The sequence below is a fragment of the Haematobia irritans genome, chromosome 5, assembly GCF_050003625.1.
Source record: "Haematobia irritans isolate KBUSLIRL chromosome 5, ASM5000362v1, whole genome shotgun sequence".
NCBI classification, from domain to species: Eukaryota; Metazoa; Arthropoda; class Insecta; order Diptera; family Muscidae; genus Haematobia; species Haematobia irritans.
In genome coordinates, this window is record NC_134401.1 from 53,607,459 (window position 1) to 53,629,052 (window position 21,594).

At 30.7% G+C, this 21,594-nt stretch overlaps 1 protein-coding gene and 1 long non-coding RNA gene across 2 annotated transcripts in view; one reads left to right on the forward strand and one right to left on the reverse strand.

Annotated features, from left to right (window-relative positions):
- Window positions 1-12,455, forward strand: part of LOC142241804 (uncharacterized) — a 28,514-nt gene extending 16,059 nt beyond the window's left edge. The window contains exon 3 of the mRNA XM_075313629.1: window positions 12,124-12,455. Coding sequence (XP_075169744.1) covers window positions 12,124-12,431 — 308 coding nt within the window. The 3' untranslated portion in view covers window positions 12,432-12,455. The remainder of the gene's footprint in view (window positions 1-12,123) is intronic.
- Window positions 12,456-15,549: 3,094 nt separating this feature from the next.
- LOC142240895 (uncharacterized) lies at window positions 15,550-16,275 on the reverse strand. The gene is made up of 3 exons (XR_012723427.1): window positions 16,059-16,275; window positions 15,875-15,973; window positions 15,550-15,800 (listed from the first exon to the last, which is right to left on the reverse strand). It is a non-coding gene; the product is annotated as an uncharacterized LOC142240895 (long non-coding RNA).
- Window positions 16,276-21,594: the final 5,319 nt, after the last annotated feature.

Here is a 21,594-nt window from a genome sequence, read left to right on the forward strand (position 1 = left end):
ATGTTCGTAAACGGGATTATTTTCGTGAGCGTGTTTTTTCGAAATTCGTTACTCACGCACACTCACGAAGATACTATTTTCGTGACTCACGCTCACGCACAACATTTGTTTGGTTAATCACGCTCACGCACACTCACGTTGTTACCATCAGCGTGAGTCACGAAAATTTCGTGTTACGTGCCACCTCTATTAAGGATACCTTTAGGACACAATAAATTGGACTATTGTTTACTTGATTCTATGAAACAAATTTTAATTTATTCAATTTTTCACCTTGTTTTCTTCATGTCCTATGGAAGTGCTTTAAAATCGTATTGACGAAAACTTAAACTTCCAAATTCAGACTCGACTTCAAGTAGAAATAATGCTATGTTTCATGTAAAAATCGCCTTTAAAATAAAGTGTCGAAAGACATGTCATATATTTGAACGCTTTTTTTCCTTTATACTGAAGATCTGTCAACAAATTTAAACACGATTTCATAATTTTGAAGAAATTTCAGAACTATCTATTGAAGCCAAGATGACCTTAGTCAAACAAAATTTTCTCACAGTTAAAGACACCCAGTTTTAAGTCGAATCACTTAAATATAAAGATAAAACGACTTTCTTGAAAAGTTTCACGACTTATGGAAAGGAAAAAAAAAATATCATAGAAATGGGTCTTCCATACTAAGCAAAATACGTATTCGTATTTTAACATGAAATAAGTTTTTCAGTGTAAAGGTGAGTATTAAGTTCGAGTTTAGCCGCTAAAATCGCAATTTTTCACGATTACTTTTCTTTAATAATACTTTTTAAGGAATACAAACTTTGTGAAAACTTGCTTTGGGTTATTCCCCCTCAAGTTATAATAAAATCTGCAACAAATATGTATTATTTTATTCCTTTTTTTTACTGATTTAGTGTTCACTTTAGTGAAAAAACTCGAACTTAATACCCACCTTAATATAAAATATATAAAAACGATCAACAAACGGTTTCGTTTGTTGCTATGCCTTAATATTCTGAATTTTTAGACAATATATATATTTTCCCTATTGTGTTACGATTGCCCCAAGCAGTGTTGCCATCATTGGGGATTTCCCCCGAATTGGGGATAGTTTTTTGCCGATGAAATCCGGACGAATTTTTTGAGTTAGGGATTTTGGCATTTGGTGGTTAAATTCTATAAAATTGGATAGTTTATTCCATTTGCACCAAAGGGTTTGAAAAATGTATTGGGGATTTTTTTGAGGAATTTTAATTTAAATTAGGGATTTTTGGGGACGAAATCGTCCCAATATTGGGACAAGAGCACGGAAAATACTGCCAACACGGGCCCCAAGTTTAACTTTTTTGTTTGTTTAAGCCAAACTAAAACTTGTTTTAGTGTAATCGAGTCTAAAAACTAGCAGACGATGTTTGTTATTTCAGCAAACATTCACTGGTTTCCATTTTTCAACAGACTTTTTGCTGTTTACTGAAAATTTCTTTGCGTGTAGATAACGCTGTTATCCATATGATTTTTAGTCAGCTTTAATAAAAACAAAAACAGGGTGGATGATATGTGATGCAAAAAAGTAAAGTGCTATACAGTTTTTTAATGTTTAAAATCTAAAAATGTTGTTTGAATTGGCAAACGGCCGACATCACACTCTGCACGAAATTGGCTCTGTGGTATTTTGACCCATTCCCGGTGAAGTGTCTCCTTGAGATGAATGACACTTTGGTGTGTTTTAGTGCCAACCTTACTCCCCAAAATGCCCCAGACGCAAAAGTCTAACGGATTGAGGTCCGGAGATTTTGGTGGTCATTGTGGGGTAGAAATGAAGCGAGGAATTTCGCTGGTGACGCGTGCTGAAAACTGATTTTGACTCTCGGTTAAGCGGTATTCGGTATTTTAATAAAAATTCGATCTACTTTGTCATATGTTTCTTCCAAAAGTCAAACTTTTTTAGAGAGGTACTGGAGATGAGAAACAACAGATGAACTTAATTCAATTTTTGGCGATGAAGCTCCGCCAGGACCAGTGTTTATTGGTGGATGCGTTCAGAATGCATGTTTTTAAGATATCTCAATCGGAGTGGCAAATGTGCTTGGACAATTTGTTCAACGTATATAGATCTTAGTGGGTAATATTTTGAAAAAAAAAAATAAAGCAATTTTCGATTATTAACCCTTTCACTACCGAAATAAACCTAATGTTAAAAATTTTAATTTTTCTTCTGGGTTTACTTGTACTAACATCATGTAGAACAAAAATTGTCATTTTGAGAACCTACCTCAATTACTTCAAGAGCTATATGGGTTTGTTCTGAAAACTTGATTTTTGAATTGTAACTAAATGGCCTGACGAAAATAAGCGCTATTTGGTCTATAATATATTTCGAAGTGTGAGAAAAAATACAAAAAAGAGCCCAAAAAATATCAACTGTAGTTTTTGTATTAATGTCCATTTACTAGAGACATACAGTTGAAAAATGGACTCGAAATTTCGTATTTTTTGTTTATTTTTAAAGAAGATTATAAAAATTGGTGTCGTTTTCGAATGTCCTTCTAGGTGGACATCGGTACACCCAGAGAAGGAATATGATCACCTCAACCATGTTTCAAGAGCAAAATGTTATTTTTGAATGGTGACCATGTAACATGTTTGTCGCAACCATGTTATTTTCTCGGAGATTATGTGTCTGATTTCGGCAAGCATATTATTTTTGGCGAGAAAAGAACATTTTTGCCATAAACATGTTACATGGTTACCATCCAAAAATAACATTTTGCTCTTGAAACATGGTTGAGGTGATCATATTCCTTCTCTGCGTGTAGTGAAAGGGTTAACATTCGTTTTTGTTCTCCAATCCCGAAATATAAAAGACAACCCTCGTATATCCGTTATCTACTGCACTACGTATCAGAATATGTTTTTGCTATTTAAATTTAAACAAAGCCAATTAAGGCCAATATGCCTTAAAATTAGTCACAAAAATTAATTAGGACCTAGAGTTTACCAGCAGCTGCAGTAAATACAACAATAGAAAGAGCAATGTCTGCGGCGAAAAAATGCCATTTCTTCAACATTACTTGGCTCTTTTAGAGTTTCTTTAAAAACTTGATGTGAATCTCTTATGAGATCCATTTTCTACCTCAAATTAACGATCATTCCCCTTTGACCTATACATGTGTACATGGGTAATTTAATACCAAAATAATATTAATTTTCAAGGCATACTATTGTTTATATCTACCCTTGCCCTAATCCAATTCTGGCATAAGCTTTTCTACACATGCATGTATACATATTAATTTGTATCTGCGTGTAATCAATTGTAAATTCATGAAAATCTATGATATAAACAAATTTTGGCCAAGGGCACCCAAGCCATACGCATATCTAAATCCATTGCACTCGAATGTAATGAAACAATAAATAAACAAAGGAACTACTTGTATAAAGTGTTTTCCAATGCCAATTTTTTTTATTTTTGTTGAATTCATTTGAACTTTGTTAGTATTTCTGTGGGCCGAGAGTAACTAAAGACATTCGGTTTTTTATAAAACGCCTAAAAGCATGCTACATTGTATATACTGAGTTGGCGTATAGAACGTTGCATTGCTCGGTCTAATTAAAATGAAATATGATAGCATTTCCTTAATTTGTCTGGTCAGTAGGGGCATATAAAAGAGTCAAAATTTTTTTGGTAGTAGTCATCGTTTTAAAATAAAAACTTTTTATATACTATTTTTCATCATATAAAGGTCTATCTACCACCAATGATTAATTACTCCAACAAATTTGATGTAAGAAACAACAACAACAATACCAAAACAACTAAAATATTACAAAATACAGAACAAGCCTTTTGGGATTATGAGGCAATGTGTTATTTTTATATCTCATTTAGGCACACTTTTTGTTTTTGTCTAAAATGTATAAATTAATCGGCAATTCCCCATGGCGATGTACACATTTTATCTTCCCTGGACAAATAGGAATTTGATGGTGACTACATTAACATAAAAAGGGGTGATTTAAATGAAATGTTTTGTTATGGTAACTGCATTTCAATTCATATGCAAACGTACATTAATGTGCAGTTATTATGTTTAAGAGCGAGAGAGGGAGAGAGATACTGGGAGTATGACACATCACTCTGCTCTCATATGATTGACAGATATTGTATACAAGCATGTTGCCAGCTGGTTTTTTTTTACAAAGATCCCTATGATAAATACGCAACGTTTGAAGGGGACTCATACTATAATCGAGCAATAAATCCAAGGCTAAATATGAATTATTTTTCAACAAAACCCTTACCAAAATTCTGTGATTAAAATTAGGCATACTTTCAAAATAAAAAAAAATATATATAAATTATTTGTTACATTTCCCCTTAACAAATTATCTCAAGAGCCATATATATTTTCAAAATATTCTCAAATAATTTGTTAAAAATATACTTTCCAAACAAATCATGGGATTACATGCTTATGGTAGACGTATAAAACAATAAAGTTTTGTTTTCGAAAATATTTCGATTGGAGGAATGCTTTTTAAATTAGCCAATCATGTGTCATGTTAGAGCCCACGTCATTAAATTCCAGAAAATTTTGGAACATACATAAATAACCCACAGAAGCTTCATGTTTTATCGCAAAGCAATATAAACAGATAGTTTGCACTCTGATAACAGAAGATACGTAGCATATAAAGATAGACACCTTCTCTAAATGATGTCATCAATTTGTATTGGTGACAAATGTTTCGGGAACGGGACCAAACAATTTTCATGAATTGGTGTTTTTGCGTCATCAAATTTCTAATTGTTATCTCATCAAATATTTAAAATTTAACCACATTATCAGAAAGTATTCAAAAGAAATTACTCATATACATTTCTAGGTGAATTAAAAGGAAGGTGGTGACTGTCTAAACTGCCAAAACGTATGAAAGCTTTGGCAACATTTCATTTCTATGGGAAAATATTTTCAAATTTTTGACAAAATTTTCTATAGAAATTAAATTTTTGTCTTTAGAAAATATTATCACAATTTTATTTCTATAGGAAATTTTGTCGAAATTTCATTTTTATAGGAAATATTGTCAAAATTAAAAAAAAATTGACAAAATTTCCTATAGAAAATTTTGGCAAAATTTAATTATACCCTGCGCCACACTGTGGAACAGGGTATTATAAGTTAGTGCATATGTTTGTAACACCCAGAAGGAGACGAGATAGACACATGGTGTCTTTGGCAATAATGCTCAGGGTGGCTCCTTGAGTCGATATAACCATGTCCGTCTGTCCGTCCGTCCGTCTGTCTGTGAACACATTTTTGTGATCAAAGTCTAGGTCGCAATTTATGTCCAATCGCCTTCAAATTTGGCACATGTTCCTAATTTTGGAAGAAATCGGTTCAGATTTAGATATAGCTCCCATATATATCTTTCGCCCGATATGCACTAATATGGACCCAGCAGCCAGAGTTTTATACCGATTTGCTTGAAATTTTGTACAAACATAACACTTAGTCGTATAGTCAAGTGTGCAAAATTTGATTGAAATCGGTTCAGATTTAGATATAGCTCCCATATAAATCTTTCGCCCGATATGGACTAATATGGTGCTAAAAGCCAGAGTTTTGGCCCAATTTGGTTGTAATTTTGCACAGGGAGTAGATTTAGCATTGTAGCTATGCGTGCCAAATTTGGTTGAAATCGATTCAGATTTAGATATAGTTCCCATATATATCTTTCGCCCGATATGCACTTATATGGACCCAGAAGCCAGAGTTTTATCCCGATTAGCAAATGAAATTTTGCACAAGGAGTACAATTGGTAGTATAGTCATGTGCGCCAAATTTGATTGAAATCGGTTCAGATTTAGATATAGCTTCCATATATATTTTTCGCCCGATATGGACTTATATGGCCCCAGAAGCCAGAGTTTTGGCCCAATTTGGTTGAAATTTTGCACTAGGAGTACAATTAGTAATATAGTCATGTGCTAAATTTGATTGAAATCGGTTCAGATTTAGATATAGCTCCCATATATATGTTTTTCTGATTTCGACAAAAATGGTCAAAATACCAACATTTTCACACACATTCGACGGATGTGATATGGTATCGAAAATTTAGATCTACAAAGTGGTGCAGGGTATAATATAGTCGGCCCCGCCCGACTTTAGACTTTCCTTACTTGTTTTATCTAAATTTCTTGTCTATAAGAAATTTTGTCTAAATTTTATTTCTACAGGAAAGTTTGTTCAAATTTAATTTCTATAGGAATTTTTGTCAAAATTTTCTTTGTATTAGGAAACTTTGTTGAAATAACCATGTTATAGGACATTTTGTCAAAATTTTTTGTTTATAAGAAATATTGCTAAATTTCTTGTTTATAGAAAATTTTGCCAAAATTTTGTCAAAATTCATTTGTATAGGAAATTTTGTCAAAATTGTATTTCTATAGGAAATTTTGTCAAAATTTCATTTCTATATGACATTTTATTAAAATTTCATTTCTATATGAAATTTTATCAAAATTTGACATTTTATCAAAATTTTATTTCTATAGGAAATTTTGTCAGAATTTCTTGTAAATTTTTCAGAATTTTTTGTCTATAGGAAATTTTATCAACATTTAATTTCTATTAGAAATTATGTCAAAATTTCTTGTCTATAGGAAACTTTGTCAAAATTTCATTTCTATAGGATTTTTTTTCTGAATTTCTTGTCTATAGGAAATTTTGTCAAAATTCCATTTCTATTGGAAATTATGTTATGTAAAAATTTGTTGTCTATAGGAAATTTTGTCCGAAAATATGTTTTGGCAAATTTTATCAAAATTGCATTTATACAGGAAATTATGTTAAAATTTCTTGTTTGTAGGAAATTTTGTCAAAATCTCTTTTCTACAGGAAATTTTATCAAAATTTCTTGTCTATAGGAAAATTTTTCAAAACTTCTTGTCTATAGGAAATTTGGTCAAAATAACTTGCTTAGAGGAAATTTTGTCCACATTTCTTGTCTATAGGTAATTTTTTCCAAATTTCTTGCCTAGAAAAAATTTTGTCAAAATTTCTTGTCGATAGAAAATTTCGTCAAAAGTTCTTGTCAATAGGAAATTCTGTCAAACTTTCATTTCTAGCAAAAATTTTGTCAAAATTTCATTTCGATAGGAAATTTTATCAAAATTTCTTGTCTATGGAAATTTTGTCAACATTTCTAGTCTATAGGAAATGTCGAAATTTCATTTCATATCTCTGGCCATTTAATTTAAATAATCACTATTTTCTTGTTATCCAATTCACTTTAGATTCTCCACCCGGGATCTTTGACAATAGCATATATTATGAAATTAAGCTATTACAGCATGTTTGTTTCCTAATAATGATGACGAATAATTGGTTTGAAATATCCATATAATTTGCTTTCGTATTATTTTATTTTTCGTTTATAGTGCACCCGCATTTACGCATCCGTTTAGAGCATGCAATCAAGTCAATAAAATATCAATGGGTTGTTTTGTTAGTTTGTAGAAGAAGCTAAGTGAGCACGCGCAACTCGTTTATTAAGGGGTACTATTAATTAATTGAATTTCACCAAATTTAACATGACTATGCATATCAAAGTGTGGGACTTCAATTCGATGTGGGAACATTCACATTTTCCCGAAATGGAAATAATTGTAATGTTACTTATGTAATGGGATACTTTTTTGAGAAATGTTTGCCACAATTACGATAATATATTTATGTTGAATTTTCCAGAAATGTATTATGCCAAATATGAATAAAACGCCATATTCGCTGTAAACGAAATCGCCTGTTTTGACATTTTAAATCTCGTGTATAATTTGAACGTAGGGCTAGTGACAAAAATACATTACTCCATCAATTACACGTTGTGTATATTTCCGTTGGACTAATGCCATACAGTTTTTAGATTTTTTAATTAATATTTTAATTACATATTTTTTTATTGATACCCGATTTCTTTTGCAAAAATATTGATTTGTTGTAGCAGTTTTCTGTACGGAAATGGGAAGCTTAAAATTTGGAAGGGCCAAAAAATTAGATTAAAACATTGACATTCCTAATTTGTTTAAATATACAGTTTGGTTTTTAATTTCCGGTTATGCCGGAAGTACTTGTGATTAGTAAATTTTAGTTAAAATATAATTAGTTATATAACATATGGAATACTTTGCGTAATATTTCAATCAATAAAATGTTGTTTTTGGAGAAAACTTGCACTTCGTAGAGACGGAGCCTAACTTACTTACGCTATCACGTAAGTGTTACGTGTTACAAATCGTCCAGTATTATTTTCCCCCTTAATTGTAGGAGGAGCAAATCAGCACGTAGTGGAATAATATCCATATTTATTATAACAATTTTCATACGAGCCTATTGGACATGTAGATTAAGGAATTGGTATTAATAAGTTATTGATACCAATCTAAACAAGCCGGAGCCAAGACACGAATTGACCCCCCCCCTGTCATGGAAATTCGACATAACTAGAAATGAAACATCCCAGCAAAAAAAGAGCTTCCAAAAAAGTAGTTTGGATCCTCAATCTGTGATCCGGAAGTAGTGCAAACTTGGATCATCTCCAATGAATTTTACATGGGCTTGTCATAGGACGGAAGTACTCCCTTTTTGGATCCTTTGCATTGCTTTAGAAGTTGTGCCCTGGAAGTTAATTTGAATGAAGAAATTTAAAAAGCAAAAAAAAACATTTTTTTTTTTCAACCAATTTCACTTTTTTTCATCCATATGTTGTTTTATTACACAATTATTTTCCTATTATCTAATTTCTACAATTTGAAAAACTTTTTCGCTCCGACCAGGGGTTGAACTTGGGTTTGCTGGCACCATAACAGAACGCCTTAGCACACTCAGCCACAAACTCCATTGAACACAATGCGTCGAAAGGTCAATTCAAATGTTTGAGATATGATCGTAATACGACACCAAGGAATAACATTCTAATTGATTCTCGAGATGTTCTTTATTAGTATGAACGAAAAAATAAGAAACGCAGGTTCAAATCTCACCAGCGGAATTTTTTTTTATCAAATATTTTTCTAAAAAATTATTTTTTTATGTCATGCATCGTTTTTTTTTTTTATTTTCGGCATATATTTTCGTATAAATATATTTTTTCTATTAAAAATAAAAAAAATAAAATAAAAATTCTCGTAATTTGCAAAACCTTCTCAAAAGAACTTCCATGGAAGCGTAAAAGTCAAACGGCACAGGTTCAAATCCCAGCGGGTATGAAATTTATTTTTTTTATAAGTTTTTTACTTTTTTTATTAATTTCTATTTTTTTTTTTTTTTATTAGTTTCCTTTTTTTTGTAAAATTTAATCGTACAAAATTTGCACTTAAAATAGCCTGATTGCGTTCTTTCTAATACTTGTCCACAAGGACTGCATCGGAAGTAGAAAAACAATCATTGGGGGATCCCAAGATGCGCTTTAGAAGAAATGTTTGTGCACTTGTCCAAAAGGACTGCATCGGAAGTGGAAAAAAATATTGGCGGATCCTTTAGAAGAAATGTTTGTGGACTTGTCCAAAAGGACTGCATCGGAAGTTGAAAAAACTCGATGGGGAATTCTGGGATGGGCTTTAAAAGAAATGTTTGTGGAACAACTTCCAATTTTTTTGCTGGGATGTGTATCGTTTTAACGCTGGCTAATTCCATGCCAGGGGGGACATGAATCAATTCGGTCCTCATATGATAACATCGTATGGAAATTACATACAAAAAATTTTCTTCCCAAATTGAACCATTTTTTACCACCAATCATTTTTCATATAAATACAATCCCTTAATCTTACGTTTATACCCTCCGCCATAGGATGGGGGCCTACTAACCACACATTTGGTAGAATTCTACCAATAATTGTAGATTTTTTACTGTTTGGTAGAATTCTGGATGTTTTGGTACATTTTGAGGTAACTCACAAAAAATTTTATATAATTAAAATTCTGACAAAATTTTATGTAGAAATAAAATTTTGACAAAATTTTCTATAGAAATCAAAATTTTGACAAAAGTTTTTATAGAAATCAAAGTTTTGACGAAATTTGCTTTAGAAACCAAAATTTTGACAAAGTTTGCTATAGAAATAAAAATGTTTCCAAGATTTTCTATAGAAATAAAAATGTTTCCAAAATTTTCTATAGAAATAAAATTTTTGACAAAATTTTCTACAGAAATAAAATTTTGACAACTTTTTATTGAAAAAAAATGTTGACAAAATTTTCTATAAAAATCAAATATTATGTGGAAATCAAAATTTTGATCAATTTTCTATAGAAATCAAAATTTTGATAAAATTTGCTATAGAAATAAAAATTTTGCTAAAATTTTCCATACAAATAAAGTTTTCACAAAATTTTTTTAGAAATAAAATTATGACAAAATTTTCTATACAAATAAAATTTTGACAAAATTCCTATGGAAATAAAATTCTGTCAAAATTTTCTATAGAAATAAAATTTTGACAATATTTTTTATTGGATTAAAAATTTTGACAAAATTTTCTATGCAAATAAAATAAAATGTTGCAAAATAAGATTTTTTATTGGTAAAATTTTCTCCAAATTTTGGTAGATTAATTTTGGCTCCTAGTAGTAATCGTGATATTAACCCCATTATTTATACTGTGGGTCGTGGTGAAATTCGGAGTTAGTATAAGCCCGCTAATAGCCATGCAAAAAAATGGTCTATATCGATCCTCAGATTTGATTTCCAGAACTGCTTGGAGGGGGAAATTTCATTCGGTACGTAATGTTAGTATATGTCCTCTAATAACTATGCAAAAATTGGTTCATATCGGTCCATAATTATATATAGCCCACCTATAAACTTATTCACAGGTTTAATTTTCAGAACCTCTGGGAGGAGCAAATTTCATCCGATCCGGTTGAAATTTGATAGGCAATGTTAGAATATGCCCTCTTATAATCATGCAAATACTATGTAGACCCCATATAAACCGATCCCCAGATTTGAGTTACAGAACTTCTTAGAAGACCACATTTCATCCGGTCCAGTTGAAATTTTAATAGAATTCGTTTTGTTTTGTTATTGTCGGTTTATTCTTCAAACCATAGAATGACTAAACTACACACAAAAAAAAAATTACTGATTCAATCACGAAATTAGTTGATCCAATTAATTTTTAATTGAAATGTCTTCAATCACAGAAATGATAGTATCAATTAAAAAATTAATTGAAGGTCAATTAAAAAGTTAATTGATCCAATTAAAAAATTAATTGATACTATTATTTTTGTGATTGATTCTTGTTTCAATTAAAAAATTTGTTGAATCAATTAAATTTTTAATTGAATATTTTTTAAAACTCAATTAAAATTTTAATTGGAAACATTTTCGTGAAATTTTGTTGTGTGTACAAGTGCAGCTTAACCAACAGAGGAAAAGAATGTTTGTCAAATTTATTTGGGCAAAGCCCTATAGACTGGAAGATGGACGCACGTTTCGGAATTACCACATTCCTCATCAACATCCTCTACTTGCAGCAAAACTATCAACCAATTATCAGAATAAATTCGGGTAGTTCACTAAACCCAAAGTGAATCACACTTGAACCTTCCAAAAAAAAGGTTTATTATAGTCGGCTTTTGCCGAAATAAATCTTTGTATGTTACAAACATCTCTCTTTTCCTTTGCTGATGAGGAATGTGGTAATTCCGAAACGTGCGTCCATTCAACCATCTTGTCAAATTTATTTGATGTTTGTCAAATAAATTTGAGAAACATTTGAAAATCTTGTTTAATTAAAAGTTGAATTAACATAATTCCATTAATTTTTTACTAAACACAAAAATCAACCACAAAAATTACTATAATCAACTGTATGGTTTATTGGATCAATTAATGTTTTAATTGCAATTAATAATTATTGGATCAATTAATTTCTTGATTGAAAATAAAACTAGTATTTCTTTCTATGTAGAAAGCAAACAAATATATTCAGCGAAGAAATTAATTATGTTCTCGGAGCCCAAAGACCGATTATGGCATCAAAAAATTAAAACCTTGTATTTTGTCCATATAGGTAATTTAAATTATTAATTTTTGTTGTTTTCTCTTTCTAGCTAATAAACATCTACTAATGTGGTATACCGGTGATTCGCTAATCCATCTTGGCAATAATACACTAATGCCAGATAAATTTTACGTCGATAAAAATAACGCTCTAACCATTTACAATTACAACAGTACAAATACGGGAACAATCAAATGTGAAATACAGCCTGGAAAAGTCAGTCAGTTGATTAAAGTCGAAATTAAGGCTCCCGATAATTTATCTGAAATCAATGCTGCTACATCAAACGCCTTGAATTATTTCCATACATTTGTTGTTGTGCTTACAACATTATCGACCTTATGCAGATTGTATTAAAGAAAAATTGTAGCAGCAGCAGCAGCAAAAACGTTAAGAGCAGCAGCAAAAGCAGAAAATTAAGAACGAAATCTATAATTTGTTTATAATGTGTGTGTGTGTGCTATGTTTATTATGTATTAACAAAAACAAAAAAATCTATTGTCTGTTTTGTTTGAGTGATGATCCCCGCAGGCCTGCCTGCCGCTTAAGCCACACCTGTTGTTTTTCCGGCTAAGATTGTGTGGATAGGGACTTGCAAGCAAGCAAGCGCGCATATCATAAACATAAAATACAACAACAAATTATCAAAACAAACGATATACGAACAAGTGTTGAAGAGGCTGAGCAATATTGTCATATCTCCACCACTAAATACGTAAACAACCACCATTTATACATATATAACAAGGACAACAACAACAAAATCATCATGTACTTACTCAACATCTCTGTCTCTATTAACATTGTTAGAAAAATTGCTTTAGTCTCTCATTCTCTTAGAGCAAGAAAATTTAATTGGCTTATAATATATCTCTGAGCAGCAGGAGTCAATTGTAAAAAGTGCTACCAAGTTTTCTGTTGTTCAAAACAAGAAGAGGAAGAGCCATGCTTGATATAAAGGATTCGTTTTATATGCCTCATCCTGTTTAGCAGCTGCGTATATACATAATTTTTTTCTTTATTTTTTCCTTTGTTGTATTTACTATGTAGATTTTTGTTTTATATATTTTATAATTATTATTTGTATAACAAATTACATTTAGGAAAACAATACTCATGGGCCAAAAAAAAAAATTTACCACAATATCTCTCTTTCGAATAAGCGATATTTTAGTGGTAGTCAAAATTTTATTCTTATGTATGTATTCTTTCCAAGCAGTTTTTTGCATTTTATTATTATTATTATTCGTATTATTATAAATATATTTAATATAGATATATATACAAAATATTGGATTATAGCGCGCAAATTGTTGTTTAAATTTAAATTTATATACATTCTTCCAAGATTTATTTTTTCTAGTGTCGTATTGAAATTTATGCATTTGTTAGGGAAGATTTTATTGATTTGTTTTTTGTTTATTTGAAACCATATATTTTGTGGATTTTGCAAAATGAAGCCAAAGTTAAATTAGAGTGCCTCCATAGAATTTTTCAATGTACATGCATACAAACATACATACGTGCATATAAACGTAAATGAAAATAAGTTTTAAACATTTTACATTATACTATTAATTAAATTTACACCTACACCCATATATACACAAAAGAAATCAAAATGCATGGATATATGCATACAAATATTTAAGAAACAAACAAAACAACCAGCATACATGCATAATTATATTTATTAACATGAAATAAGGAATAAATAAAACAAACCCAACCAATCAACCATCAGAAAAAAAAAACACACACAAAGTGCAAACCACCCCAAGTCCCAGTGTTATTTTTAGTGCCTGCCGCCTTCTATGCATTATTAGAAGATGAAAAGATAAGAGTTTTGGACATGCGACATATACAGTAAGTAGCTGAAGAGAGTAAGCATTTTGTATTGTCAGATGTGGTGTGTTCCATGCCCCATGTGCTGCCTTCAAGTATAAGTTTGTAATTTAAGTTTTGAAAAGCTCGCAAGAAAATCGGAATTAAAAAAAAACTTTCCCTTTTCCCAACTCCAAAATAAACTTAAAATAAAATAAAGCTAAATTAATCCATTGATATGTTATTTGTAGATGAATTCATCATCCAATCTAATAGCAAAAAAAAAAACAATTCAATAATAATTTGTTACATAGTTTAAAATTTCTGTAAGACTATTTAAATTACAAAACCAATTGTATCGAATATTTAGATGATTATGAATCCCACAAGATAGAAGAACATAATAAATAAAAATATATTACCAAATAATTCAGATTATTTTATTTTTAATTCTTAACTACAACAAATAGAAAAAAACTTCACTAAATACGATATTAGAATTGAATAAAAGAAGTACGAACTTTAGTGTAATTTACGGAAAGTGCTACCAATTTCACACTGGTAGTGTTACCAAGTTCACACTAATCATACTAGAAAACAAAGCTAAATGATATTTGTGAGCTACATGATCCATTTTGGACAACAGAGTTTTTATTTTCCATAATGCTAGGCTAATCAATAAGTCATTACATCATTACATGTATAAGGTATGTTAAATGTAATTCGTATAATAGAGCGTCGTAGGGGTAATCAAATGGTTAACGATCTGAAAATATCACCATGTATTGATTCAACATAACAGTCGGGTTTTCATCCTCCGATTAGTACTTCACTGCGGGATAAACCCCTGGTTAGTAAAATTTTTGTATCAGCTGTTCTAATGACATAACAACAGAACATTGATAAATTGGGTATATACAATTATGAACCGATATGGACGAATTTTTGTGTGATTGGGGATCGGTTTATCTGAGGGCTATATATAACTATAGACCGATAATGACCAAGTTTGACATGGTTGTTAGCGGCCACATACTGATATAACACAATGTACCAAATTTCAACCGAATCGGATGAATTTTGCTCCTCCAAGAGGCTCCGGAGGCCAAATGTGGGGTTCGGTTTATATGGCGGCTATATGTAAAAGTGGTCCGATACGCCCCATTTGCCATACCATCCCAGAGAGAATAAATACACAAGAGAACGAAACTGTGAAGCGAAACTGCGTCAGTACACCGAAAAAAAAGTTTACTATTTTTTATGAAAAATGAACTAACCCATAGTAAGAATGACCATGATTTGGCGCCAAAGATTTTTTTCATCTAGATAAGTTCATGATTTTCTTATAAATTAGTTCATGTATTACATCGTATTTTAGTTAATTATTACTATGCTCTGGGAAGAATATAGTTAAACTCATTCAAAATATTCCTGCTATCCGGAAAAATTAACAATTTTTTGGGAAACATATATTAAGAAATTGGTTTGAAATAAACTGTTTGTCGGTATAATTTAAAAAAAGTAGAGAAATTGAGGAATCAAAAGTACAAAAAGCCTGTATACAACTAAGAAATTTTTCGTACAAAACAAGTCAATTTTCTATAACCACCAGTATTTTATTACAAAGAATTATTATTATATTACACAAAACTATGGCTTATGATATACAATAAAGGAAATATTTTTATTAGTACGTTGGACGCATTTACTTGTCGGTAGTTAGTAATTGCTTCTTCAAAAGAGTAATATTCTATGTTATTAGGACTAAACTAATTAATTTAAATGTCCATGTTTTCTATCCATATGAAAGATATATGTGGCATAAGTTGCTATATTCAATTGAATTGTCCAATTTCATCGATTTTGGCTAACTTTTGTTGGGCGGATTTGGCTTAGAGGCATCTGAAGTTATACAAAATATAAGAAAAATATTATTAATTAATTAATTCTATCGTTCATATTGATCTTTAACTTACGGTTTTCAAGAGTATTTCCTAGAGCCAATAAGGATATCAGCTTAATTAGTATTAAACAGTAAGAATATTCAAAAAATTACCATTACGAGACCTGTCTACCTGCAAGTGAAAAAAATAATTTTTAATAAATTGAAATTTTGGTTTTATTAAAAACGGACAAAATACCGTTTATAGAAAAACTTACCACATTGAAAAATCCATCCAGTAGGTACATTATTGGAATAATATCCATGCACAAATGGGACGTTATTGAAATTATTCTCAGAATATATTTGAAATAAAAAATATTATAAAATTAGACATAATTTCCACTTGTCAGTATAGCATTTAGTATTTAAGGTGGATATTAAGTTCGAGTTTAGCGGCTAAAATTGCAATTTCCATGACAAGTTTTCTTTAATAATCCATTATAAAAAATAATCTTTATAAAAAAAACTTGATTTGGCTATTCTCCATCAAGTTATATTTAAATTTGTATCGAAGACGTATAATTTTATACTTTGCTTAGTGATTTATTTTTAATTTTAGCGGCTAAACTCGAACTTAGTACTCACCTGTAGGAATTGCTGTAACATACAAAATATAGATTCAAAAAAATGGATGATTTTCAACCTGTGATCCAGATGTAGAATAAATATAAATCATCCTATTACCACTCATGTTGTATATTTTTTATGTAAATCAATTTAAAATCCGCACTAATTTTAAACTAACATATTAACAGAAATATACAGCTCCTTAATCTGTTATTTGTTTTTTATCAATAAAAAGCGTTTTTGATTCCTCTAACATCACATTATTCACTTCTCAGTTTCTAAAATGTTTCGAAATAAATGTATTTTCATTAATAAACACCAATACCGCACGTACAATTTTGCAAAATTAAATCCACGTGTGCACTTCATAAATGCATCAACATAACTGAATGCAACAATAAAACCCTTTCTGATCTTGCTATTGCAAAAAAACAACTCTCACCACAAAAGATACCAACAACATACAAGGAACATTCCATTGTCTCTAGAATCAAAACAACCAACAACAGCATAAATGACGCAATAACAAACACAAACAATCATACAAGATATACACAAAATGTCTCTAAAAACTCCCTCGCATGATGCACTCACATTTTCCAGTAGCACGTTTATTGATTAGTTGGAATTCTATCTATAAGTTAAGGTAAAATATATACCAAATCTATGAGGAATCTATAAAAATTATATACACCTGTCAAGGATTATATTAACTAATTTTTATTCTATTTTAACTAAAATTTTCAATGTGAGTAAAAACACTCCAACATATAATAAAAAGGGAAATAATCTGTAGGTAGTCATCGTACGAATCGGTAATGTCGTTAAGTTAATTTTTACTACAAAAATTTTTTTCCATACAAAATTTTGTCTTAGTAAATTGTCCACATTTCGTAGTAAGATTTTTATATTGCCCATGTATTTTTATAATAGAATCAACGATGCATTAACTACTGTGTTGGAAATTTATTTAAGGAAAAATCCTTCCCATTTCGTAGTTAGTGAACTATAAAACATTTACTGAATTTTTATAAGTTTTGCTTTAGCTAAGTTAATTTTCGTTGTGGTTACGAAAAATGAACTATATTACAGTAAATTTGTTGAACTATGTGGAAGTCAAAATGGTCCTTAAATTTACAAGACACTTTTTTTTTCTGTGTAGGTGGCAGTCATGAGAAAAATGTCTCTAATATCATGCAGTTTTTTTCGGCGCTTCTCTCAAATATCATACAGTTTGCGTCGGCGTCACCCAGTTCAGTTCTCTGCCGGCTTTACGAAACGTAATGAAAATATGATTTAGAACCTACTTTGTAATAACAAATGTTCTTTTATATAAATCTTTTCATTCTATTAAATTTTTTGGCAGACAATTTGAAATTATAACTGCCGATGCCTTTATAAACAATTTATCAAAACAGCGCTTCGACCGCAACGTCGGTAATACCAAAGCTGCAGGCAATGTGCGACATCTATACGGTTGACATTTTTTTTTTTTTTTTTGTAGAATAGAAATATTCGTTCTCTTGTGTTTTTATTCTCTCTGACCATCCGACCTACATCAATAACAACTACTTATGCCAAGTTTCAAGTCGATAGCTTGTTACTCAGAATTTCACCACGACTCAGAATATACACTCAAAACAAAAGTAAACTCTCTATTTCACTAAAGCCAATTTAACTTTATTTTAGTTCATGGAAATATTATATATGGAGAAAGTTTCCTTTACTCTAATAGTTTTTTTGCGTACGTTAGTTAAATGAACTAAAAAACGGGGAAAAAATTAAGTAAAAAGTTTTACTAAATTCGTACTTCTCACAAAATAGTTCATTATTTCTTTAAATGTATAAATTTTATTACAAATGTGCTCATCACGAACTTCGTATGTCACTAAAGACATTCTTGCAATTTTGAACTCCAATTTTTTCTTTCGAATTTTCTTTAACGAGTGTAAAAAATTAATTATGTTTTATTTACTTATTTTTGTGATTTCGGCGCGATGTCAGCGTTTGTAATACTATTTAGTTAAAATTTTCTAGAAATATTAAAAAAATTCTAAAAATAACTGAATGTTTTCTTCCTGGTGAATTCACTGTTGTTTTTTCAGTGTATATACTTTATGGGGTCTTAGAGCAATATTTCGATGTGTTACAAACGGAATGACAAAGTTAATATACCCCATCCTATGGTGGAGGGTATACGAATCAGTTGAAAATCCACAATATGACAGGTTAGGTTAAAGTGGCAGCCCGATTGAGATTCAGGCTCACCTAGACTATTCAGTCCATTGTGATACCACATTAACTAAAAGTACCTATTACATATGGGCACTTCTAGTTCTAACCGCGGAACCTTCTTGATTATTTTTCTTTGTTGAACCAACCAGATTTTTCCAAAAACATTAGCAGACTGCTTAAGTTAACGTTTTCCAGATCCGCCAGTAATCTGAAGCTATGTGCTCCTAAAAGTTGCTTGCGCTTTACACAAAATGCAGGACACTCACACAAGAGGTGTTTAATTGATCCCTTTTCCTCCGCATCATGACAGCTCATACAATAGTCATTATACTTTGTGCCTATAGTTTTTGCAAAATCGCCTATCAGGCAGCGACCCGTTATAGCAGATATCAGGAGTGATATCTGACGTCTCGAGAACACTAGCATATTTAGTGTGCGGTTTAAGTTTAAATGGGGCCATATTTGCTTGGTGTCGTTACAGCCCTTGCAATTATACCATCGAACATTTGCCATAATAACAGCCTTTTCACGCGGCATGAGCTTGCAGGTAGCCGGGGGCATACCAACAGATTCTAGTTCCCCTGCATGACATTAAGGGAATTTGTTCCTGTCTTGCTGAATGCGCCTGAGATACACAAACACACCATACGCTGAACTTTATCTAAACCAGTCGGTTTCTGAAGTGCCGGCCACCAGACTACAACACAATATAGCATTATAGGTGAAACCACTGCCGTGTATAGCCGATGCACAATTTTTGGTTTTAGTCCCCACTTTTTCCCTATTGCCTTTTTGCACGAGTACAAAGCTATCGTGGCTTTTCTCGCCCTTTCTTCAATATGAAGCCTAAAATTCAGCTTCCTGTCCAAAATAACGCCAAGGTATTTTGCACACTCACCAAAGGGAATTTCAATACCCCCTAAGGAAATGGGCCTAACCGTAGGAGTTTTGCGATCTTTGCAGTACATGACTAGTTCTGTCTTTGCTGGGTTTACCCCAAGACCATTATCTTTCGCCCATTTCTCAATATGACAGACATTTCCTTAATTTCAAAAAACATTTAACTGAAGCTTTTTTTAAATTTAAGATTCAATATTTCGGCTAATTTAAAGATTATCACCCATATGCAATAAAGTTACAGAATACTTCAAGCCTACTTTTGCCATATAAATTCATTCGATAAACTGTCAATAATTTGTTTTGCATATGGGCATATTTCTTTAAATCAAAAATAAATTTACCATACTTCAAAAACGTACGACTTTAACGAAGTGACACAAATTTCAAAATTTAGTTTCCTAAATATAAAGAAGAAAATGTTTACAGCAAAGATTATAAACTTTCTTTTTTATTTAACATTGCTTTATTTTAAAGAAATTTATCCTTGTTATAGTATAAAATTTAGGTTGCATAATTTTTCATATTAGGTCAGTATTTTTTTTTTTTTTCAGTCTACCATAATCAGTATGGTTGGTACACACTCATAGAAAAAGTCAACTATATAATTTGGTATGTCATGGTCAAACGAACTACAATTTGTACACTGAAAAAATAGTGAACCCACCAGGAAGAAAATTTTTGGTTAATTTTAGAAAATTTAGATTAGTTTTAGAAAATTTTAACTAAACAGTATTAAAAACGCTGACATCACACCGATATCACAAAAATACGTAACTATTTTTCGACAAATTCAAGAATACACTCAAAAAAAAGTGAACTCTCTATTTCACTAAAGCCAATTTAACTTTATTTTAGTTCATGGAATTATTATGTTTGGAGAAAGTAGTTAAATTAACTAAACCCGAGGAAAAAATGAAGCAAAAGATTAACTAAATTCGTTTTCTTTAAATTTGTAAATTTTACAAAAAATGCGTCCATCATGAACTCCGTATGTCACTAAAGACATTCTTGCAATTTTGAACTCCAAGTTTTTCCTTCACTTGTTAAAGTGAAAAAAACATAGTTATGTCTAATAAATTTTCTTGAATTTGTCGAAAAATATTTACTTATTGTTATGACATCGGTGTGATGCCAACGCTTGTAATACTGTTTAGTTAAAATTTTCTACAAATATTCAACATTTTCTAAAATTAACCGAATGTTTTCTTCCTGGTGAGTTCACTGTTTGTTCAGTGTATTTATTAGACATAAATAATTTTTTCACTTATTAAATAAAATTTTGTAGTTCCATACAAAGTTCACGATGGATCCCTTTGTAGTAAATTTTACAAATTTGAAGAAATAATGAACTATTTTGTAAGAAGAATGAATTTAATAATTTTTTATGCTTCATTTGTGTATAGTTTTTTCTCCTTTTTTAGTTCATTTAACTAACGTACGCAAAAAAAATATTAGGGTAAAGGAAATTTTCTCGAAATATAATAAATCCATGAACTAAAATAATGTTAAATTGGCTTTAGTAGAATAGATAGTTCATTTTTTTGAGTGTATTTTCTAAAATTTTCCAAAGTTATTTTCAAGAACCAAGAATATTATTTTGTATATTCCTGCACTCTAATGTCTTTTAAAGCACATAAATGCAATCAGAAAACGTTTTATTGACTGTTGCGTTTTAATTTGAGAAATTCGTGTGATATTGCAGCAGTCAGTGACACCTTTCACATTTTTAGCACACATTTTGCAGTTTTAGCATATTTTTCCTGTGTCTTTTACGGTATCAAATAATCGTACGGTATCATGTAATCGGCTTCGTCCGACTTTCGCTCAAAACTCAAATGAATGATTGTTCAATTCAACATCAGTGAACTTAAGGGCTTTATCGCAAAATTGTACCTCAACATTCCTCACATTTTTAATGCCTTTGGAAAAGTAGAAGATGACGATTGAAATTCTATACGAAAAAAATATATGTAAACATTTTTCTAATTTTGAACACGTTCTCACACCTCCAGATCTCAAATAAATGTAATTGATTTGATTAATAATCAA